The sequence below is a fragment of the Agelaius tricolor genome, unplaced genomic scaffold, assembly GCF_023055355.1.
Source record: "Agelaius tricolor isolate 1412-34295 unplaced genomic scaffold, bAgeTri1.0.p SCAF_10, whole genome shotgun sequence".
NCBI classification, from domain to species: domain Eukaryota; kingdom Metazoa; phylum Chordata; class Aves; order Passeriformes; family Icteridae; genus Agelaius; species Agelaius tricolor.
Window position 1 is genome coordinate 6191605 of NW_027269270.1, and position 24414 is coordinate 6216018.

Sequence of the window (24414 nt, forward strand, 5' to 3'; positions counted from 1 at the left end):
GTCTCCCATCCTGTCAGTGAGCACTACTGAGAACAGACTGCCTCCCTCTTGTTCTCTGTGCTGGGGATGGACCTTGGCAGCACTTGCAGGTGATTTTGGAAGGCCAGGCAGCTTTTCTGGATGCTGTGATCTCCAGGACCATGTCACAAGCAGATCCCTGAAGAGGTCAAAGTCTGCTCTTCACAATCAGAGTTGTGGTCTTGCCTTTTGTGCCACTGTCCCCTCTCAGGATCCTGAACTCCACTGTCTCACAGGCACTGCACCAAATGCTGACCCACCTTCACATTTCCAAGCAGTTCTTCCTTGATTCTGAGGTCCAGCAGAGCACCCTTGCTTATTAGCTCCTCTATCAGCCACACCAGGGAGTTGTCAGTGTGCTTCTGAACTTGCCTAGATTGCTTGGGCCCCTCCCTGTGTTGTCATTTCTAGCTCAAACCTCTTCCTGCCAGCTTCAAAAGAAACCTTGGTAGAGAATAAATCCTCCATGCTTGTGCTCCCACTGCAGGCCTGGTGCAGCACATCCAGGGGTGCTGGCTGTGAGGTGGCTTGAAGCCCACATCTGCACCTCTGCAGCTGCTCTGGAGCACCAGCACTTGGCTTCGTGGACAGATGTTCACCTGAAACCACGTCACCAGTGACACACCACACAAGTGTTCTTGGTGAAGTGTTTTAGTGTTTTTCAGCTAACCACACTTGTGACTTCCTTTCTGCTCAAGGCTTGCCATAACGTGAATAAACTTAACTGGTTGTTTTGGTTTTTTCTTTTTTTATCCTTGAAAAATTGAAGGGTTCTCCTCAAATCTATTGTGCTTCAGGTTGAAAACAGAGGATACAAAATTACTCTTTCCAAAGGCTCTAAATAGATGCGGCAGAAAAAAGGAAGAAATGAAGGCAGAAAAACCACCTATGAAAAAGTGTTGCCAGTTCTAAATAAACGTTAAAGTATTTTTGTCCAACCTTTGCTAGAGACACTGGCATTCCTAGAGTTTGGTTCGAAATCCTTTCCAAGTGACTAAATTAAAGCCATTCATGTACTGAAATACAGTTGATGACTCTGAAAGTTTTAGTGCTACCGTGTTATAGATCCCACCAGGAGATAGGCCCCCGAGGGAGTCTGTCATTTCCCTCATCTGCACTCACTGAAGGATTCAGGACAGAAGTGGATTAAGCTCTTGGGGGGCTTTAAGCCAACTCTCCTTTCCTGCAGTCTATTTCATTCTGAGCTCTGAGTGGCACCCAGCAAGGCTGCTCTGCTTCCTGCACACAAATATTGCTCAAAATTCTTTGGGCCAGAGCTCCCGTGTGGCAGAACGTGTGGCCAGGCACTTCACAACTGCTGTCCCCTCTGGATTTCTGCTCACACAAATAGAAAGGGAAAGCCCAGCTAGCCGGGTTTGGCTCTGACACGGAGCAGCAGTGCACACACACTGCTCTGCTGCCCTTCCTGAGGGGGAGAGCTCAATTACAGGTGTTTGGGCTGTTCTGTAGCACAGAGCGATTCCCCTGGGACCCAGCAGCCAAGGGTGTCACAATGCCTGTGGGGGCTTGTCCACCACCTCGATGCCCTCCTGCCTGAAGCAGCTCCCTTCTCTCATATTTTACACCCTGTCTGCAGCCAAGCTCAAGGGAGTAACGCTTCTCAATAAGCTGCCGGCAGATTTCAGATGCTTTGAGAGCCTTTTTAGTGTTCATCACAATTTAGGCTCACATTTTAAGAACAGGAGAGCTCAAAGCAGGCACAACCCCTGGCTCTCCCTACATGCCTCTAGCATTCGGTCCCGGGGTGAGAATGATGTGGTGTAGCCCTGCCAAACCCTGAGGTGCCTGCAGCCCCGACAACAACACCCTGAGGTGCCCGCAGCCCCTTTCCTGCTTGGCGGAAACCAACATCAAATCTCTTCCGGAAAACAAAAAACTAACTAACTGACAAATCTTTATTTCTTTATTTCCAGTGAAGGAGGGCGGAACTGCTGGGAAATCGCTCTCCGGGAAACCTGTGACAACGCTCCTCTCCGTGTTACAGCAGCGGCTTAAAATGGCGCGGAAGGGCAGCGAGCCGCTCCCTTACTCCGCTGTGCCGCACCGGCCGCTCTCGGGGCGCGGCGGGGCTGTTGCCCGGAGGGAAGTCAGTCGGCGGGCGAGGGGCTGAGGGGAGGCCGAAGGGGTGAGGGGAGGCCGGGGAGCTGACGGAGCACGCCCGGCTCAGCAGCCCCGACTCGGCAGCGGCAGCGCCCCGAGAAGGAGAAGATGGCGGTAGCAGCGTTGGCCAATCAGCGCGCGCCGCCGCCTCGCGCCCGCCCGTTACCCAGTCCCGGCGCTCCGCGTGCCCCGGACGGTTCCATTCGCCGCAATCGCCCCCTCCCGGCGCCCGCGTTGGTGGCGCCCGGCCGGTATAAAGTGGAGCGCGGCGCACGTGTGCTCCTCAGTGCCGGCGGGAGAGGGAGGCGGGGTGGTCGCCGTGCTGGTGGTGTCGGTGTGGAGAGGGAGCGGTGGGGGTCGGGCGTGCCGCACAGTCACCGCACAGCCCCTCGGTGCTCGTGTCCCCGTCCCCTGTGAGGGTCGCCGGTGCCCCCCTGCCCGGCCCCGCGCTGCTTCTGCTCCCCCGCGGGATGCGGGCTCGGCCCGCCCCGCTAGCCCTCACCCCCGCGCCGGCCGCAGCATGAGCGCGGCGAGCGACACGTATTTCCTTATAAAAGACATAAAACCCGGACTGAAAAACTTAAATGTCATCTTTATTGTGCTGGAGATCGGTAAGTGGCGCCCGGCACGCCCCACCCCCGGGCCGCCCACGCGTGTCACGGCGGGCGGGGGGGCCGGCGGCGCCGTGCCCCCCCTGAGCCGCGCTTCTCCCCGCAGGGCGAGTCACCAAGACCAAGGACGGGCACGAGGTGAGGTCCTGCAAGGTGGCGGACAAGACGGGCAGCATCACCATCTGCGTGTGGGACGAGATCGGCGGCCTCATCCAGCCGGGGGACATCATCCGCCTGACCAAAGGGTGCGTACGGGGCCGGGCCGCGCTGCCCTTTGTCACCCGCGGGGCCCTTCCAGGGCCACGGGGGACACGGCCGCCGCCTCCGACCCGCTCCCTGTAACCGAGCCAGCGCCCTAAGGTCACTTGCCAAATTAAACCCACCTTTCTTTCCCAGGCCGGAACATGCCTAGTGTGAGCGTGCAGGCTAGGAGGGGCTTGGGTTTGTAATAAGGAGGTGGTGGTGGAGAGATTTGTGTGCCTTAAAAAGCTTCCTAGGACAATACTTCTGGGGCAGGGGGGAATGCAACAGTCAGTCCTGCTCTGTAAATCAAGCAGGGGAAGTTCAAAGCATGTTCTTATTTTCACAGCTAGTTCTTTGCTCTGGCAGTCAGCTCCTTAATGAAAGGTGAGGTTGATTACATATCACGCCGAAAAGTTGCTTTTCATTGGAATGACGTGACAAAAGTGACAGGCAGAGGAGAACCTTTTCAGTTTCACTATAAAAATTCATTCTAGGGCTACACTGTAGAATGTGTTAATTTGTTTAGGTGCAAATAGTTCCTCAGAGGTCATATAATTTAAAAAAGAAACAAACCCAACCCCCAAACTTAATGTGAAAATGCTAGAGTCAATCCGAAAATCCTTTTCTGTTTCACTTAAATTGTCACTAGCAAAGTCATAGTAAGTTTCATTTGAGTTCTTCATGTCAGTTAGGTTGCACTTTTAGAAATCCATTACACTGATCCTTTGGCCTACGGCACTCCGGGATCTGCAGTGTGTGTAAGGTCCTGTTAATTTGTTTTTGTGAAAAAGTAGGTGAAAGGCAACTCGGGCTGCTAACTGAGCTGCTCTTTAGTTGTTCGAGTAATTCTCAGTTCTGGACTGAAATTGCATGACCCTTGCCACCAAAACTACAGCTGCTTCCTCCTATGCAAATGTCCTTTTACACGAAATGGGCTGACTCCTCAGCAGAGGTGGTTCTGGGGAAGGCTGCTTGCGTGGAGAGCACGTGGAGCTCAGGGATGGGTGGAACTAAACCAGAGCTCCCGGCCAGCACAAAGCCCCGTGTGTAAATGACATTGAAACAAATTAAGAGCGATACTGTTCAGCTGTATTACTGTACTCCCTTCTGTGGCTGGCTTACTGTAACTGCTCTGGTGTTTCTGTGCAACGAGTCATGGCATCCTTTAATCTAAAAAACTGAGCTTGGCTTGTATGTATTAAATTTATGAGCTGACATCACTGCTTCTGGTGGGTGGCAAAGTCATGCCTTCATTTACATGAATTGCATGCTCCCTTAGGACTGCAGAGGGAGTGAAATGGCAAAAGCTAAATCCATTCTGGTTTGGCTCTCATCTTCAGAAAACTGGCGTGCAGGGCTCTCCAAATACAATTTTATATTTAAATAGAATTGAGTGTGTGGTGTTGCCATTGCAAGGCAGGTACATTTCAGCTCTGTAGGCTAACGTGGCCTCATAGTGCAGGATGCCCTCTGATACAAGCAGAAAAGCTTACACAGGCACCATGAATGAACATGCTTTTTTTTTTTTTGCCCCTTGCTGAATTTCAAGCTGCACACACATTCCTCTGCAAAAGCAGACACTGTTGCTTACTTTTGTAAGTTGGTGAACCCGTTCACAGGAAGCTGTTGCACTTAATATTTCTAAATTTGAAATTAGTGCTGGGGTTTAGTTCTTTATGGCCAGCTCTTTTTGAGATAAAAACCAGTGCTTGCATACGTGGAATAACTTTGTGCTGGAGGTTGTGAGTCATGTGGTTTGCTGGGTCTTTTCCCAGTAAATGTATGTTTGACTTACATTTATTGTTTGGCAGCTCCTTTCCTTTGTTTTCTGCCACAAGACTGCCTGGCTAGCTGGTTATTAAAGGTATAAAAGCAGTGAGGGAGTCTTTAAAGTGAATCTATGAAGTGAAGAACACTAATCCTTGTTCTGGATGGAAAGCTCCCAAGATAGTATCTGCAGTTCCAGTGCCTGTGCTTTCCAGAGCAGGTTATCACTGCACTGGCAGTGCTGTCCCCTCCTGCCAGCCTGACTCCTCCCTGCTGCCTCTTCAGGGCCCTGCGTGTGGCCGGATGTCTCCCAGTGTCAGCAGATAAGGCAAAGGGCAAGAGGAAGGTTTGTTATCTCTATTCCAGAGATACACCCAGAGTGAAGGAAGTGGTGACTTGTCCAGAGTGGTGCCTCCTCTGGAGTGCAGTTGCTGAGGCTCCCTGTTCCTGTGCTAGAAGACACACATATTCTTTTTAACTCCCTTGCACTGTGCCTGTGTTTCTGGTCTGTGTTTTCCTCATTCTCTACCCGTACGTGATGCCCCTCACTGAAGGGATCAATTACACAGAAGGTTTTGTATGGCTCAGATTTCAGTGCTTGAAGTCAAGTGCCACCATAAAGAATAGAGTGCCCTCACCCTGTCTTTGTGAGGGAACATTCCTGCAATCAAAAACCTATTTCAGTGTGTTTCTATACATCACTTGGAATTTGATGGCCAAACTTGTGCCTTTAAAAAACCCAGTCTGGTAAGGACCTATATTAAGAATGGAAGCACTTTTGATCATGCACATTCAGGAGCAGTAGCTGTTCTCCAGCAAGCAAAGGTGATTCTTCCTGGCTCCTGCTGAAAGCAGAACTGAGAGTTGTCACCAAATATAACACAGACACTGCTTTTGGCAAAATGCCTTTTCTCTGCAGGACAAGTCATAAGGGTTGTTCCAGTCAACAAAAGAGCATCCAATCTCAAAATAATTGGCTGCTTTCCTGGAATTGTCAAAGGAGTCTGCTGAGCTTCCGGTACCTTTTGCTAGAAGTAGTACATGGGGATCTATAAACAATTGGTGTTGGTGACTTTGGGGTCCCTGGGAATTTTTTTGGTCCATGCTGGTGTGTAATTCTTGTTAACTTCCTGGAAGATAGCATCTTTCTACTTCCTCTGTCAGCTCATTCACTAAGAAACTGCTTCACTTCTCCTTTCTCTGGCCAGGTACGCATCTCTGTGGAAAGGATGCCTGACACTTTACACAGGACGAGGAGGGGAGCTGCATAAAATTGGGGAGTAAGTATTGTGTGTTCATACCTCTCAACAGAGTGCCATGGTAAGTAAGAGACCTGGTAGCTCTTAGGAAATGGAATTCAAGGCAGCAAAAGTGTATTCTCAGTTGGTGGTGGGTGTAATGAGCTCTGACCCTGCCTGGACTGTAGGTACTTTGTGGAAAATCAGTCTCCATCGTTGGCACAGGTCTAGGAGGAGGAAATGTGTAAATCTGCTTTGCTTACCTAGGCCTTATCTTGATTAACCACTTCATTTTGGTGGGAGCCTTTTGTATGTGTGTCATCCTTGAGGGCCAGGCAGTGCAGAGAAGGAAGAACAAGGTCACTGCAGTGAATCATATCCAAGCAGAAACAGACCTCATTAAACCTGCTTTAAACTGCCCGCAGACTGGGGCAACAGCTCCTGCCCAAGAACAGACATGAGTAACATACTTGAGCAATAAAAAAAACAGCAACCTTTTCTAACCAGAAAAGTACTTCCTCTGTTGCACAAAGTGCTGTGGGAAACCCTGCAGTCATCAGGGAAGTGGGGCTCTGGGGTTGCTACCCATCCTCCTGTATGGTTCAGAAATGCCCAGTGTTCAGATGGATTTACACACACACACACAAAAAAAAAAATCTACAGATTATTTTGTACAAAATCCATTACCTCAGAAGTGTTACCTAGCTGATTTACTCTCCAGCTGGCTGGAGTGATGAGAGTCCTTATCTGAGTTGTAGTGTTTAACCATTCCAAGCAGTGTAATGATCCAGATCTTTCTTCCTCTCTGCCATGATTTCCATGTTGTGAATTGATGGGCCTATTCTGCCATAGTCCCCTTGAGTGGAAAAGGATGAAAGCATCCTTTTCATTCCAATTTCATTGCCTGTTTTGGGCTCCTCTGTGCTATTATTGTTAATGGGGCCCTGCATAGTATGGGAGTGTGTGGGAGTGAGTTTTCTCTAGAGGTGTAATGCAGTCCCTGTCTGGGAGCAGGCTGGGTGACTCAGTGCCTCAGGTGACCTTGTGAGTGGGTGCTGGACAAGATTATGCAGCTGGAAGAAAGACAAAGGGAGCCCTTTCATCACCTTTGTTTTATTTAGGCCAGTTTACCTCCTTGATTAAATAAATGCTTGCCTCTGCTTGATTGAAATGCCCTCACCAGGAAGATGTGGCAGCCTCACCACAAGCCTATAAAGGGATTAAAGAGCCTTTTAATACCTACACATATTTTCTGAACAGTGGGGTCTGGATTAATTACTTCTAGGTGATGCGATGTCAAGCATATATGCTCTGTGAATTGTGGAGTTAAGAACTCTGTTAAAAAATGTCTTTAGAACTTGCTAATAATCCTAATTTCTTCCCAGGTTCTGCATGGTGTACTCAGAAGTGCCAAACTACAGCGAACCCAACTCGGAGCACGTCGGGCAGAACAAACTGGTATGTTAAACTTGTCTGAGGCTTGTGGCCTAAAGTGCTCCTTGTTCTAAATATTTCACACTAGGTTGTGATCAGATGTGACTCTTCTTGAAAAAGGGACTCAGTGATCTATAGCTAGAAATGAGCCAATAATTGAAGTAGCAGATAAATTCCATGTGGAGCCACTGTAAGAACACAGAGGGGAAAAAATCAGCCCCTTTCTGTAAAAATGTGAATTTTCTTTCTCTGATCCATGTCTTTCTTTTTTTTTTTTCCTTTTACCTTTCTCTAAAGGCACAGGGTGAACAGAATAATATTTCTGCATCAAGTGGTATGGGTACTTGTACTTTTGGGCCACTGGGTAAGTTTTTTTTCAGTTTGTAGAAGTGAAAAAATGAGAAACACTTAATGGGAATAGAAATTTGTTTCAAGGGTTCTCCATTCTTGGGATAAAAAAGTATACTAGGCTCTAAAAAGTCATTCAGACTGGGGCCAGAACCTCAGGCATGTAAGCATGAACATTTCTTGAAAATGTTTTTAGGATTCCTTCTGTAGGAGAGAGGAGGAGATTAGAATGTTTGGGGTGTCTATATCACATAAGAGATCTTGACTAATCTTAAATTGTTGCGATGCTTTTGAAAAGTTTTTGCAGCACTTGAAATTCTGTTTTTTTAAACTTCCTGAGACATTGGCTTTAAAAATTACTTCAGTCTTGCTAGATTCCATGGCTTTCCTGCCTGGTTAGCTCACAAAAACAGATGTGGTGGTAATCTGAATTCCAGTATTTGACTTATCTGGATCATTTTGTGCTGTATTTAAACATAGAATCTTAAATATGAAAATGCTTCAAGGCTTTGAGCAGGTGCAAACTGAGAGGGAACCTTAGTTCTGGCCTGCCTACACAATGCCCTACATGATAACAGCTGTTATTGTGACCCTTCTTGCTTTGAGAGTTGAGAAAGGGATGGAAGGGAGGTAGATTGGGAGGGGAAAGGTAAGCTGTGATTTGGGATCTTGCAGTGCCAGAGAGGCTTTTCCTTGTGGTCTTCAGGGTTTGGTGTTTACTGCAAACTCCATGTATTCCCTGTTGGTTAAGTTATGTAAAGAATCAGTGATTTCAACCCATGGAACTCGTGATAATGTTTTTTCTGTCTTTTTAGGAAATGGTTTACAAACTGGACCTGAAGCAAGTGGATTTCCATTCACGTATAACCATGGCCACATTTATGCAGGTAGTGGGAGAGGCAATGGACGAGGACCTGTAAATCCAGCACCAGCCAATAGTGTTCAGCCTCTTCCCCCTGCTGTCAGTAATGGGAGGGACCCACGCAGGGCCTTTAAGAGATGACTATGCCAAATGTGGTTGTACAGCTTGCTTAAACTCTACACTCTACTTGAACACTTACTGCACTTTTATTTATAGTTAACTGTGAACCAGTTTGTCCTTTGGTTTGTTTTTTTTTTTTTTTTACCTTTTGGTGTATGGAGCAAACTTGATGTGATCTATTTCTTGTTTTGCATCAGGGAAGCACAGTGAGTCTTCCCCGTACATAAAGGGGGTAGGGGGAGAAGGTGGATATGAGGAAGTAAGGGTCACAGGTGAAGATGTCTCAATTAAAACTCAGTGCCCTTTGCTGAACAGAAGAAAATTTCAGTTACATACATGTATTTCTGTTGGTCAGCCATGTAGCCTTAATAGGTCTACTCTGTCCTGTGCAAGCATGTGTTGACTTCTGTTAGGGATAATGGGAGCTCTTCGTATGGGAAGAGAAATGAAGGGAAGAGCACAAGTGCTTTGGTGAGTTGGGTGTCCTGGGAATGAATATGGCTTGTGAAGCAATAAGTGTAAGGAAATGGTGGTGCCAGACCTAGTGGTGTCTCTGGAATCAGGGAATGGATAGCTCGGATCAAAGCTGAAGATGTGGTGAGTGTCGTGAAGCTTGATTCTGATTCCAGAAAGGTGTACACTACTTGAAAAATTCTCTTTAAACACCATGATCACTGTCAAGGAAGGTGACACTGATTTTTGCTTTGGATAGAAGCTTGGATATTCGTTCTTGCTTTGCATGAGATAGCAGAATAGGAGGATCTAAATTCAGACAGTGTTGGGGAATATGCTTTTTGTAGCCTTTCCTCATGTAAAAGCCCGAGGTTACTTTGCAGGAGCCTGAATTTCCAGGAGCGGACTGTTCTCAAATGCTGCATTACCCATCTCTTCGATGAGTCTGCCTACTCCTCCTTCCTTCATTCACTTTTCCAATAAATTATGTATTAGATGAAGCTGTATATGTGGATTGCAGAGGTACTGGCCAAGCACACAGCTGCACTGTGATGCTGTTAAGCTTTCCTTCCTCTGTTTTATATGAAACATGAATTATCCCTTGAGGAGCCCTCCCCATATCCTGGGGGGCAAATAGCTGGTTTTATTTCTGAGATCACAAATGCCTTGACTCTAGATGAGAGTCCAGTGCCATATTTCAGATCAGGTTCAAAAGCAACTTGGAAACTGAGGTGTCATACTGGATTCATCTGTTTAACTCTTCTTAACTGACCTCTCAAATAAAAAAAAAATTGCACTAACCACATCAACAACAAATCTAACTTTGTTTCTGTCAAGCCATAAAGACTTCATGACAAAAGGCTGTTTCTTCTGAATTGTGGGTTGTCTCTGTGGTCATTCATGTTCTTTGAATCTACCGATGTGTTACTAATGTTTACAAGTTGTTTACATTTGATACTTTTTGCTTTTGGTACTCTATCATGATCTGTTGAAAATTGCTTCTAATTGGTGTAAGTTCCCTGTTTGGTGTGAAATGAACTGAAGTTTGTTTGAAATGCAAGCATCAGCAACAACAAAGTGCTGAAGGGAGGTTGAGAGAGACCTGTGTGCCCAGACACCTGAGGGCTATTTGTCTCTACTCTGGTAAAGTGCTTTCCTGGTACTTCCAGGTGGAACTAGTGAAACTTGTTTTGAACACAAGAGGGTGGCATGCCTCAGGAGATCCCCTCTGCATGCTGCTGTGGAAGAACACTGGTCATTGGTGAAGCAGAAAACAGGCATTTCTGGGGAAATGGTGTCAGGAGGAGATGTGTAACTCAGGGACTTTAAATTGCTTACTTGTTTAAATAAATGTGATGTGTAGTCGAGATGCATGGACAACCTTCTTCTGCACTGTTGCTCTAAGTCATTTGATGTGTTTGTGAGAAGGAAGCCAAGAAGACTTCTAAACCCAGGAAGCCTCTGTGACATGTTCCAGAGGTACATAAGATGTAAGTATGGTGTGAGAGCCATGCTGCCCAGTCAGTAGTAGCTGTAAAGTTAGCAAAGTGAACAGTGCAGGTGATGGCATGGTGGGGTCTTGGTGTTCATTGGAGTGTCTCCAGTGTGGATCTCAAATCCTGGTGGTCTTAACTTCTCTGTGGCATAATGAAGTTAAAATCAAGGGCAACCCTGTGGTAGTGTGTGCTGAGAGGTGCCTGATATTTGTAGCTCTATGCATCTGAGCTTTTAGTAAGCTAATAAACAGAATGCTTGTTCACGAATTCCAAGTAAAAAGTGATATGCTTAATGCTAGTAAGAGGCATGAGAGTAAAACCCTGCAGCCAAGTGGATGATTAATACGCAGTCGGGAGGAAAAAAGCAAGAGACTGGTCTTCACATTCTCAAGGTTAGTAGCATTCCTGCTTTCCTGTTTTTTACATGAAACTATTGCAGTTTATTAATAAGTTTTTACTTCTTTGCAGGGGAAATCTGTGCCCTGAAATGGACATGGAGTTAAAATAATTTTTCAAGGTCCTCTGATCTTCCACTGAACCTGTGACAAAGTTGTTTCCCTCAGAGGTATCAGTGTCAAGATAGTGAGCTCTCAGCTTGCAGAGGAATCTGGGAGCCTTACAGCTGTTGGGATCACACCACCTCGGTTCACAGAGACACAGACACACACATCTCTGTGCAGACAAGCAGTTGTGAATTACTGTGACATGCTAAGGCACTTCCTCAGTGCTCACTTCCTCAGTGATGAGGTCAGGGAGTCTCTTTACAGATACCTTCCTGTTAATGGTTAGGCTGCACTTAGGGTAGTTTCATTCTGGATAATACAGATTTCCAAAGGACAAACGACATGGGAAGGTGTTCATGTACCCAGACACAAACTGCACAGTGCTGAAGTGCTGCTGAGTAGTCCCCATTCACTTGAATCACAAGATGCCCTGTTCTCATCACCTGGCAACAGCTCCCCCTCTCCTGCCTGCCCCAGCACAAGACTGATGGCAAGAGTGGCAGTGGAAAGAGGTTTGCTGTATTTCTGCTGCCATCTGTTTTTTCTGTCCATCCTCTGCATGAATCACCTTGATTTGAAAGTGGCAAAGCAGTCCTGTACTGTGAAATACTGGCCTATCTTTAGATACAGGGGAAAGTCATACAGCCCATGCCCACAGTGAAAATGGGAAGGTGCTATAAGAACAAATATAAACTCTGAACCAAAATGCAAGACCTTAATGCAATCTGCCTTCACAACTTACTTAACTTTGGCCTTAACTTGAAACTGGCAGGTTGCAGTCCCCTGCTCTCCAAATAATGCTGCTCTTTAGCATCACAAATCCCAGGAAGGGTGTCTGCAGCGAGTGCTGCTTCTGCAAAGCCATGAGGGGTGGTACAAAAGAGCTTTTCTGCCTCTGCAATGTCTGCACAGCCAACCCCCTTAGCAGCACTGCAGGGCTGTCCACCATGTTCTCTGGCCAGGGGTGTGTTCAGGAGACAGGTGCTGTTCCCTTAAACCCCTTTTGTTTTTCATAGACATTGAACCTTGTGTTATGTAATGGCCTGGCTGCTATGGCCATCTTCTGCAGTTCATGTACACACTCCTAAAACAAGGGATCTTTTCCCCACCATAAGGCAGTTTTCTTCAGAAGCTCCTGAAGTGCTTTTATAGGACTAGGAATTAGTAAAAGCAATGGGATTTGGAGTGTTTCTGGGGAAGTCTCCTGGGCTCCTTCATGGCCCATGTGTTTTCACCTGCCAGGTTGTTCCCTTACTTCTCTAATGCTTGCAGATGTGCCCAGTCAAGCATGCTCTGTCCTGCAGCCCTGAGCCCAGCAGTTATTTGTGCTGCAGGTGTGGTGTCCAGCGGTGCTTTCCCAGGGCATCCCGGGAGGTGCCGTGCTGGCTCCCTGCAGCCCTTGCTGGCTGGCAGCTGGCTCAGGAGCTGCAGTCTGTGAATCTGGGGAGTTGCATGCTCCTGGGGAGGCTGCAGGGCTGTGGCTGCCCAGCCCGGCCCTGCTGAGCTCTGTTAATGACTGCAGTGGAGCTGCTGCCGGCTGTGCCCCAGCCAGGTCTGCCCCTGACTGTGCAGTGCTGTGGGGTGAGTCCGGCCCTGCTGCTGGGGAGCACAGGGCCCCAGGCATCCCAGGAATTCATTAAGAGATGCTCTTTCTGTCTTCAGCCTGTCCTACTGAGTCCTTTATTCTTGCTTCTAGAGAATGCCAAATTGTTATGGCTCTTTATAGGGATTCTGCTTTTTAATTTATTCTGTGATGGACATTTGTGTGTGTGTGTAACTGGGATGAGAAGATTAATCCTAAACAAGCTGTTGATTAAACTACTGGAGTTCAAAAGGATTAGGAAAAAAGTTTGGAAGTGACTAAGGGGAACACTTAAGGACTTCATTTAGGTTTTTAATTTCTCTAAGTTGCTGTTGGTTTTTTTCTCATTAAGAAAACAATGCAGTTGTAAGAGCTTCATCTAAAACTGCCCTCCCACATCCCCAGCTGATAAAGACTGTCTGGATTTGTACATGTCCTAGCAAGTAAGATTAGGGAAGGAAGAAAACATCAGGCTCTAGCTCAGAGAACTCTTGTGCTCTAAATGTACCTTCAGAGCTAAATGTTTCCTTATTATACAAGTTTGAATGGCATGGCTTTGACTGTGTAGAGTGGATTGTAGGGCTGACTGGCTGCTCCAGGTTTAATAAATTTGCATATAAAAGACAAAATTGGCTTAATACACATCAGCTGTGACTCCATGGAAGCACAGTTGCATGTTGGTTGTAGTGTGTCAGCAGAGCCTTCTACCAAGCTTTCTTTGGGTTGGTGTCCAGAGGATGAAATGGCTTTGCAAAGTACTGGACAGCTATTTGAGAAATATGGAACCATGCTTGTCCACCCCATGTCCCCATGGGGCTCACCGAGAGTTCCCACTGACTTCAAGGATAATTTGGAACAGGTCCTATGCAAGCAGTAGTTTCTCAACTCTAAAACTGGGATAAAGTGGTAGTGCAGATCTGTCAGATGCTAAATTCGTAATTTATGGTGGGGAGAAGCTGAAAGCAACAGCCAATATGTGGAGTTCTTTCTAAATCAAGAAAATTCTACAAATAAATATTTCTAAGTCTGGATCCTCTGTAATTAGGTAACTGAACTTGCCCTTTTGGGTTTGCTCTTTTTTTTTTTTTCCCCCAGTGGTGCCAAGTGCTGCAGTTCTGTGCCCAAAACTGCAAGTGACCTGTCAGTGCAACTGGGAGGAGCTGCTGGGGCAGGGGTGGGGGATACCCCAGATGAGGATGGCTGGGGGATGCCAAGGCAAGGCCTGGAGCAGAAGGGCTGGTGGGGCCCTGCAGGGCTCTGACTGGTGGTTTCTGGTTCCTGTGTTGTGGGGAAACTTTTGGAAGGCTTGGACAATAACTGTCATAGTGGCTTGGGGAAGGGGGGAGTTGGTTCTGGTGTGGGGACAAGATGAAGATGCATTAAATGATCTCTAGCTGGCTCCACCATTCTTTTCTATGATTTATGCATTAGGTTAATTTTTGTAATTTCCTTCTTCCTAGCTTGATTAATACTAAATTTAATTTTCTATAATCAACTTGAGCATGTAACTTGGAGAGATGAGGTTTAGGCTGATTGCAGTAAAAATCTACCTATCCAGCCTAGCTTGAATAAAGCAAAACTATTTTTATCCCTAAATTATGCATTATTTTCATGGAGCTCTGCAGCTTACTTATTTAACCTTTGAAAGGAGTGCTCTATTTTTTCAGATCACCTAATGCAAACTTTGCAAATGGGTTTTTTAATTATGAGAAACCCACCTGCATGCCATCAACCAAATTATTGGTGAGGCAGAGAAGGATAACCAATAGTGCTGCCAGACTTAAGGTGAATATGAAAAGTGTTTAAATGCCGAGAACAGAAGTTGCCAAGAAATAAGTTTAAACACCAGCTGCCGGAGGAACAAATTAATATTACTTACTTTATTTTTAGAAATAGTGAGCGGAGGCCTGATGGAGATAGACATTTCTATGTGCAGCAGCAGTGCTTGGCTATGCAATAGGACCAACAAAATCAACACAACCTTCTTTTAGAAGAAAATAAAATATCTATTTTAGTTTAAAAAAGCCTTAGGTAGGGAAAGAAAGAGACCTTCATAAACTCTCTACTATTTTTAAGTCTCTGGTGAGTTGTTGTGCTGTTGCTTATCAGATCTGTCTGTGATGTGGGTTGGGATGACCTTGAAGCAAGAAACTTCTGTGCAAAAGCCATTCTTGCAAGTGTTTCCCTGGAATGCCCAGTCTGGTTTCATTTTGGCTGTGCCTTACTGATGGCAAGGCCCATTGCTAGGGACAGTGAGTCTAAGTGTTATTGCTAAGCTTATTTTCCCCAGTAGTATGGGGAATCAGAGGTAATTTCTAGAGGAAGTGGGACCCAAAACATCAGTAAGTCAGTATCATGAAGCCAATTAGAAGGATATGTCAGCTCAGGAAAATTGCTGCAATTAGATTCCTGTAGTCTTTTTAGCCAGGTGGATTTGCAGAAGCTCACTGTACAACTTCATCAGTGCTGGACCTGAAGGCATGAGTTGCAAAAATCTGGGTTTTTCTAGTAGATGTAAAGGCACACTGGAAAAAAAGAGGTGCATTGATCATGGTTGTTCTCTTGGAGGTCTGGTGGCTGGGAAACAAGAACTGATAGTGGATCTGGAATTACCTTGTGGTTTTGGGGATGTGCTTCAGTGGCCTGTTGTCACTGGGCTAATTGTGATTTGGTTTGGGTGGTGTGAACAAATGGCTCCTGCTGTGGCTGCTTGGATGGCCAAAGCTGGGGAGGCTTCTTCTTCAGTCCAGGCATGCAGGTGGCCCCTGAGGAATTAGCTGAAGGGATTAGCTTCAGGTGCTGTGTGCAGCCTGTCATCAGAAGTACCAGCATGTCAGAGGGTCCCAGCTGTCTGCAGGGTGATGCACAGGAGGAGGTCTCCACAGGACAGTATTTATAGGCACCATGGGTTACCTCATCTTCCAGCAATATTTGGTTCACTCAGGATATGATGGCTTTGGGTTTGGGGTTTTTTTTGTTTGTTTGTTTCTTGTAAGCTTGAGAGCTGCCTGCTGTGCAGCTCTGTAGTTTCTTTGACTGCCTTCTCTTTTACCTGTCCTGAGAAAACCTTCTCAGAGGAGGCACTCCCCTGGTGTCCTGCCTGTTGTTACCTTGTGCTGAGAGCACTTGCTCTGCTACTCCTGCCAGTGCTCGACCTCTTCTCGTTTGTCCCCTAACATGTTACAGCTCCTCTGGTGTTTGGCAGGTCTGTCTCATTATTTCTGCTTGTTCCAGCTCCTTTCTGCATTACCAAAGTAATTTACAGCCCTGCCCAGTTGGAGCCCCTGTTTCCCTCCCCAGCCAGGTGTGACATTGCCTGCTCTCAAGAATAACCATGATCTTCCTGCAATCCCATTAATGGATCCGCTAAGGCTGGAGAAGGCGTTTCATGCATCACTGTAACAAGTTGTTCACAGCTCCCCATGTGCTGGGCTTCAAATTCAGCCTTTCAAAAGACTTTGATAAAGAAGAAAGGACCGTTTTTTTCCCTGACTGCTGCAAATGAAAAAGCTTCTCACTTGGGAGTCGTGGGTCATATTTATGGAAATGGGAAGAGCAGTTGCAATATTTATGGCAGTTACAGAAGCGCTTGAATCTATATTTTATTGATATGTATTTACGTGCCCACAGAAATCTTATTGCACGCTAGTTGAGAGAACTTTATTTAGATTTAGTATTTTGAAGTCATTTTTTAGTGCTTCTTTATTATCCATGGAGTGCGAGGTCCAATATTTCAAGTAGGACTGTCACCAAACAGCCGGAGGTTTTAAAAAGATTTTTATTTTACATAAAGATAAATGTTGAAGCCACATTTTTCAGAGGCACCATCTGTTCCATGTTGACCTTAATTTTCTGGATGAGTGCTTTTCTTCAAACATTTTAAGTCTTGTCTACATTTCATTTGGTTGGGAGTGTTTAGGTTATTTGTTGAACAGGAAATCAGATATTCAGAATGCAAACACACCATTACGTTGCAAATTATTCCCTTTGTATAATTTAGCAAACTGCTTCTTAAATACTCTGCAGACTTGCTGGGGTAGCTCTGTGTCTCTGGCATCTGGTGGGTTGACCCTGTGTGGAGCTGGATTTCTTTGGAATGTCACTGTCACCATCATGCCTTGCACTGGGCAATGGGGTGTAGAACACTGAGGGAAAACTGCTTTTTAATGGATAGTTTCTGGGAGTGAGGCTTGGGTAAGGATTTTTTGGTTGGCTTCATGGCCTTGGAAGGATTCGCTGTCCAACAAACAACAATATCTGCTCCTACTAAAAGGTGACACTAAAATAGCTGTATGAGTACATATGCATTGTTCCCACAGGGCAACACTCCCCTTTCTCCCTTCAAATTCTTCTTGCTTCCTTGTCTTCAGCTGAAATAGGTTTATAGATTATTTTTGCCTTCTTTTGCCTGCAGCCTTGCTCTGTGGCTTGTCGGAACCCCTGTGGCTCCAGCGGTTCAGCTGTTTGTTACTCTGCCACTTCCAAGGGCTTTCAGGACCCTGCCTGACTGTCTGTTCCTTCTCTCCTGTATCAGCTCCCTGCCTTGCCCAATCCAAAGCTTGTCCCTTGTCATGAAACTTCTTGGCACTGCCTGTCACTGTCCCTTGCAGGGGGCTGCGGCCCCAGCCTGTCCAGCTGGATGTCAGCTGTTCACTATTGATATGGGCTAGATCTGGGCTAACACTGGCCTGCAGTAGCAACTATTTTAGTGACAAAATGTACTCTTGGCAGAGATACTAATATCTTCGTGGCTTTGGATGGGAGGTGAGACCATAATCCTGCTCTTACGTGGTTTTTTTAGTTTTTATTTAGCATCTCCTTTTTCCCACTCTGCAAAATGCAGAGTGATAGTGAGACTTTTTTTTTCCTCAGAGTATGGATTTGGAACTAAAACTCATGATGTGGTGGAAAAAGTGTTACAATATAAATTTTGTGTGTGTGTGTGCTTCAAATTCCCAGAGGGGAAAGCTGTAAGGACTGCAGTCTTTTAAATTAACCAGCTGGTTTCTTTACAGCTCTGCTATGGAAGTGCCTAGTAAAGCTCATTTCAATGAGGTGCCAAGATATGGGGGAAAAGAGCTGAACAAACAACAAAATATCTGCTTAAACCAAGGCTAAGTTGTTCTGAACACCAAAGCCTGGAGTCTGTCTCACCAGGCTGGCTGCTTTTGGAAATACCTATTCCTGCACCAAGTTTTGAGGCAAGCAATGGACAGGGAGGAGGAAGGAGTGACTTCTGGGCTTGTGGCTTGTGCTAGTGGCTGTTTGCCATCCCCAAATCCACATAGTGCTCTGGTGCTGGATACTTAGAAGGCTTTTAGATGTTCATGTGGTACTTGAGGCCCTGTGGAGAAAGGCAGTGTGTGGCCAGGTCACCTGCTGTTCTTCCTCCTCACCATGCCCAGGGCACCAGGCATCTCTGCTGGGAGGTGAGGATGCCAGTCTTGTTTCCATTCCAGGATTTTTCCTAATCTGTGCTATACAATAATTAAATCTAGAGTGGGTAAGTTTTGCCAAGTTTTGCCTCTTGTGGCTATCCACTATCTGGATTTAAATTTTTGTTTGCAAGGACAGAAGTTATTAATACTAGAGGAAACAAAGTCTTCTCTCCCTTGACCATGGAAATAAATGTTTTTCTACATCTGAAAAAGCACTGAGTCCCAAAAATGGAAAATGAGAGTGGCTTGGGTTGCTTTGAGGCTGTGATTTATGTGCAAATTGCACATCTCTAAACAGGTGAAGAGTAACTTTTCCTGAAGAGCTACAGCATCCTGCTGCACCTGTGATGGGCTGTTGGGAAGGCAAGGGTATCTGGCTTAAGTGCCAGAAGGTCAGCTCTTAATTATTGCTGTAATTAATCTCAGGTGATCTTTTTTATCTACTCAGCAGAAGGAGCTGTTGCAGAAGCTCATTAAAGGCATGACTCTTCAGCAGGCAGCAGAGTAGGGAGTTGTTCTGGGCTCTCCTGGGGTGGGTGAGACCTCAGAAATAGCACATTGGGCTGGCAGCAGCATTTAGGCCCTCAAATGCCACTCTAGGGTAGTTTGGAACATCTGGACTGTCAAAAAGTTGGACTGTGCATTTGATGTGGGAGTTTTGGGCAATCTGGTGGCATCCCAGCGTGCTGCTAACTGCCCTGGCAGCAGTTCCCCCTTCAAGGGGCTTCCCTCTCAAGGGTCACAATCAAAATCTGAGTGTTCCAAGACAGAGTCTGGATTTGCAGCTGCTGGAGACTGTGGCAGAAGTGGGGTAAGTGTATGAGCAACAGCTGTGTTGTTTTCATAACAGATCTGTATTAAAAAACATAATTTCTGTCTCTCCAAACAGAAAATGTTTAATTTTAAAAGACAAAGACCTGAGGGGTTTTTTCCATACATCTGACTTTCTACAATTGCTTAAGAAAACACCTAATTTCATGACAGAATAAATTGTTTGGTGCACGTTCATAATGTTTCTTTTGGTAGTTCCATAGCATGAGGTTTGTGAGGATTTGAGCAAATAATTGTTTTGATCTAAAAACCCCTAACTTTCATGTGACTTAAGGAAGATATTCTGCAAATACTGCCTTTGCTTTGATATTGTACGTGATCATATCTGGACCACGTGAGTAAGTGTATTAGGGGTGACCAAAAGCTCTCTGACCTGCTGCTGGGCAGTAAGTTAAATATGAAATCACTGTAAAACTGTTTGGAAGACTACAACTTTGTTTCTAGTTATCCATGGGAATGTCAGAGCTGTCACCATCATGTGATTTTAGATATAAAAAAAATTAGTGTTTTGTGTTTTGGATCTGGGGGGCAATATGCTCTTCACTGGCACATAAAGATAGGTTATTACTTTAAAATAACAAAGACAGCTCTGTCCACTTCAAATGTGGTCTCACCCTCCCCAAAATCTGTGCTTGCTTTTCACTGCTAGTACTTTTATGTTCTGTGGTGAAATCCAATGCCCTGCTGCCTGTTTAATTTTTAAGGGAAGCTGCTGTGCAGTCTTTCTCACAGGGTGAAACTGATGCTGAAAAATCTACCAGAAAACTGGCAGGGGAAGCAGGACTGATGTTGCTTTTGTTTGTCAGGGTGAAACAAGGTGTTCCATAATGGGAGCTTTTGTGTATTGCTTGAATTTTGTCTATGTGACTGGGCTCACCCCAACGTGCAGGTCAGGAAAATGAACTGACAGGCAAGGAACAGCTGAAGGTTGTCAGTGGGAGGTTCACAGGGAGGTTATTCACAGGGCTGCAGAGAAGGCAAACACAAGCTAATGGGTTTTGAGTCTTTTAGTCTGCAGTAGGAAAAGAAACCTCCACCCAGTCATAGCCTTGCTGCTTGGTTGCAGCACCCTTGATGAGAAAATGAACCCACAATTTGCTGCCCAGGTCTCACCTGTGTGCTATTAAGGCTCTGCCTCAGCAGGTGCCCTGGTCCCTCTCCTGGCTGGCATGGGGCAGCACAGAACTTCTGGGGCTCCCACAAAAAAAAAATAAAAAAGCTTCAGAATTACTACTTGATATTTGGAATAAACAGCAAGGTTGGCTTCCTGGGCTTCTGAGATATGATTTCATATTCACTTCTCACAGTAAACAATTAAAATTGCTACTTTGTTTGTATCCATAGTTTTTAATAAAGCAGGCTCCTCTTTAAGGAAATTGCCACAAACCCACATGTTCATAAGGCAAGTGTCATTTTTCCTTATTACAGCATGCTATTATCCCATGTAATCTCTGAATTATAACTAATGAATGTAGCTGCACCTAATTACTAAGCTAGCTACAGGTGAGAAGTTTATTTTTAATGAGATTTTTGTTTGATGGGAATGAGTGGATTCTCCAAATGGTATATCCTTACATACAGAATTTTTTATCTGAGAACTGGGTATTCTAGTGGTGTAGGGTGTTGTTTATTTTGTTGGTTTTTGGGTTTTTTTTTTCCAAATCTAATGCAAAATGTAATGTGTGGTAATATGGCTGACTGCTCAGGAGTAAAGAATGCTGTTTGAGAAGAGGCTTTCAGTGTTTTACCAGGATTCCCAAACTTGCAGTGCAGGCAGTGGGGTAGAGATATTGATGCTTTGATGGCAGTGATGTGCAATAAAGTCACTGTTTGGAAGCTGGTATGTGGGAGAGGCACAGTGTCTCTCCAGTGTGTCAGAAACCCCCAGAATGGTCTACAGGTGCAGCTTGTAGCCCCAAATGATGCTAATTCCCTGCACAAGTGATTCTGATCTAAAGCAGGCTGGTCCTGCTGGGCCATAAACCATTTTCTCCCTGGCCTAGCTGGCACTGGTGCTTGGAATACTCCAGCCAAAATCTGGGAGAGAAAAGGATGTCCCTTTTGCTGGTCTCAGGGAGACAGAATAGCAGTACATTCTCACTATAAAATTGGTGTCACAATTTGGAGCCAAATTTAGTCCTAGACATTGTTTATGGGTTCATCCAAATGCAGGCAAATAGTTATCCCACTATTACAAAAATAATTTGTTTACTTGCCATCTGGTTATTATACATGATTTTCTTTTTTTTTTTCCCCAAGATAAAATGATCTTTTGATTAGCAACTACAGTAAAATGTGTCTGATTTATTTGTGAGAGTTGCTGTTTGCCAAGTACATTGCTGCAGCACAAGTACTGTTTGTTATGACATTGTACTGAGTCACTTGTTGATGCTATTTGAGGGAGAAAATTTAGTTAAAGAAACTGGAACAGGATGTCCATTTTATTTCAGTACTTGTAATCCTGAGTCATCTCAGATAGTTGATGAAATACAGCACCTCACATTGTAGACAGGGCTTCTCTTAACAGAATTTGGGCATGCTGTAATTTGATAGAGGGTGGAAAAATACAGAGCTGAATTTATGTGATGAGCTTTATTTTAGTTGTCACTTTCTGTTGAAGCACTCTTAAACCTTGCACACGTCTGGTGATTTACCAGGTCTTTAAATACTTTGTATTTACAGTGAAACAGGAACCAATGTGAGGATAGCACACAGCTCTGCAGGTAGTGGGATTTTGAGGACTCTGTCTCAAGAATGTGGATTCTGGCTGTGGAGATCAATTAGGTTTATTCTTGATTGATCATATTGTCTGCCTCCTGCTTTACTTCCACTGCAAAAATAGAACTCCAGAGGTGTTTGGTTGAGTGTGTGGGAAGCAGGCAACCAATGGGATGGTTATTTCTCTTGGATGAGGTTGAATTCAAATCTAAAATTTCACTTAATATATGATTTTATATAAGCCTCTATATCTGTGTGAGTGTGAGAATTAAGGTCTTTGTGAGAGTAGTATGAACCATCAAATGTGTATTATTGTTACTCCCTGTATGAATTTGTTAATGATTGTGAGATTCTGAAGTTGAGCATATTTCCCCTTAGGAGCTCAGAGGCTTTTCAAAATAGCTTGCATGTATCCCATTAGCTTCACTTTGGGGTAGCAGGCAGCAAATCTTTAAAACAGAGTATTTATGGGCAGAAAACAAAGAATATTGACTCTATTTAAAGCTGTGGGAAGAATTCACATTGGAATAATAAAATTATTAGATTTGGAACTTGCCTGTGAAACACAATACTGCTTTAGGTGAGGGATGCTACTATAGGATAAACACTGGTCAGAGGATATAAGAGCCTGGTTTCACTTTTAATTTGGATAAATGCATGTTCAGTAGCTGCAGAAGCTCAGAAGATAAGGGGCCAATGTTTATTTATCAAACACTGATATCCAGATAGTTGTGGAATCAACCAAAGATTGTTGATAATAATACACTGTGAGAAAGAATGGGATGTGGCTGCAGAAGGGGCCTTATGGGGCAGGGCAGCACTTTCCTGGGACAAACATCCTTGTTCTGGCTCCTGGAGAGAAGCACAGGATTGAGGCTGAGAGGTGGCCATGGGTGTTGGGGGATCAAGACCACCAAAACCCTCTGACCTGTTTCCAGAAAGCTCTGAAAGAATGGACTGTGCATGATAACTAATTTGCACAGAAAATGAGAGTTTCCGGGGCAGGGAAAGCCTACCTGTGAAAATTTACCCCCACCAAGCTCTGGTGTGTGGGTACCCCAAGGAACCTTGGACACCCCATCAGCTGCCTCCCTGCTGGAACAAGGCCTGGTGATCTCTTTTTCTTCCTTCCTTTATTTCTGCTCTCTTTAATTAATCTCTCTTCCCTTTCACCTTCCCTCTTTATCCAAACCCCACTGCTGTGTACCTACAGAGGAGCACAGGGACTATCATAGCAATTTCCATGCCAAATGAGTAATTTACTAATAAAACTTCGTAAGCTTTTGCTGACCTTCTGATTTTTGTCATTCTTCTCAACCATAAGGATCTCTGAATTTTGGGTGCTGCCTTTCCCTTAAGGGTGGCACATCCCAGTAGTGCAGTTAAATGTTCTAGGAACCAAAGTGACAATCTGGTTGCAAAAGCAAAATGATATCACCCCTTATGCCATGCAGTTGTTCTTTTCCTCCTGTGGATCTAGGAGAGCCATGTTTGATTTGGCACTGGCATGGCAGTGTGCCTCTCCAAAGGCTTCTCCTTTCATCCCTTCACCTCCTGAAAATCAGTGTGACCAGGCAGCAGAGCAGCTAAGAAAGCTCCCTCATTCCTTAATAGGAAAGAACAATGAATAGAGGTAATGTAGGTAAAACTTTACATTTAAATTATCTGCAGTCAAGAAGTGAAATACATTCATCCCTTCTGGCACTCTTGCTAATTTATATTTAAAGCAATATGAATTTCATGAGCATTTTAAAAAATCATATTTTAAATTCAATCTGCTGTCAAGTCATTTGATGTTTTGTGTAAAGTCATTTCCCGTAAACAGGTTATTGAATATCAAAAGACTTGTCTCATACATAATTTCTGGAAAGAAACAATATTATAATAAAGATGAGAATCTGGCCCTCATGTGAGCTGGTGAGCACTTTCTGGATCACTGCAGCTTCTTGGTGCTTGCTTTATCCCTGTCAAGGGAGTGACCTGGGAAAGGAACATTTGAGAAGGAGTCCATAATAATAATATTTTCTAGGTTACAGTAGGTTATTCTGTAATTAACTAGTGATATATAATAGATGATGAAAGATGGTGTAATTTTTTCCAAATATCAGAAATAGAGTTGGAAAAATATGGACTAATATTACCTCAAACCTGACAGACCTTTCAAGCTGTAAAGCTCATGCAGAGTAATGGACTGGGTAATACAAGCAGATATGTTGAAAAGCTAAGACATGTTTGTTCAAAGCTGTTGATGAAATAACTGCTGTATTTTCTTGGCATGAAGTTCTTACCTGTGCTTGGGAACTGCTGTCATTTGGCAGATGCTGCACTATGTAAAACTGAGCATCAAAGCTGGGATGTAGCTGAGTCTTTTGCAAAAAGCAATAAATTTGCCTCTGGATGCCACCAGTTCCTCTTCCAAGTGCTGACTAATATACCCTGGGTGTAAGTGTATAAAACACAAATAAGGTGCTTGGGCTCAAAGATTTGATGGATCAGGCCAGTAGGGTTGAAATAGCTTTTTATTCACTTATTCATTCATTCATTTGAACAATCTCTGGTTTGAAAAGGGGTTTCTCCTTCTGTCTTTGAAGACTGCCAGAAAAAGTAGTTTCTACATTTTGCATCTCTTGT

The 24414-nt window shown here is 44.8% G+C and overlaps 1 protein-coding gene across 1 annotated transcript; it reads left to right on the top strand.

The window, feature by feature from the left end:
* The first annotated feature begins 2435 nt into the window (after positions 1–2435).
* NABP1 (nucleic acid binding protein 1) lies at positions 2436–24189 on the top strand. Its single transcript, XM_071434530.1, has 6 exons — positions 2436–2750; positions 2857–2995; positions 5969–6040; positions 7384–7456; positions 7730–7796; positions 8596–24189. The coding sequence occupies exons 1-6, from the start codon at positions 2660–2662 to the stop codon at positions 8781–8783; spliced, it is 630 nt and encodes a 209-aa protein (XP_071290631.1). The 5' UTR covers positions 2436–2659; the 3' UTR covers positions 8784–24189.
* The last annotated feature ends 225 nt before the right edge of the window (positions 24190–24414 follow it).

Coding starts and splice junctions, on each gene's coding strand:
- NABP1 (XM_071434530.1), top strand. CDS start 2,660: ATGAGCGCGGCGAGCGACACGTATTTCCTTATAAAAGACATAAAACCC. Junction 6,041..7,383: donor GAGCTGCATAAAATTGGGGA/GTAAGTATTGTG, acceptor ATTTCTTCCCAG/GTTCTGCATGGTGTACTCAG. Junction 7,457..7,729: donor ACGTCGGGCAGAACAAACTG/GTATGTTAAACT, acceptor CTTTCTCTAAAG/GCACAGGGTGAACAGAATAA.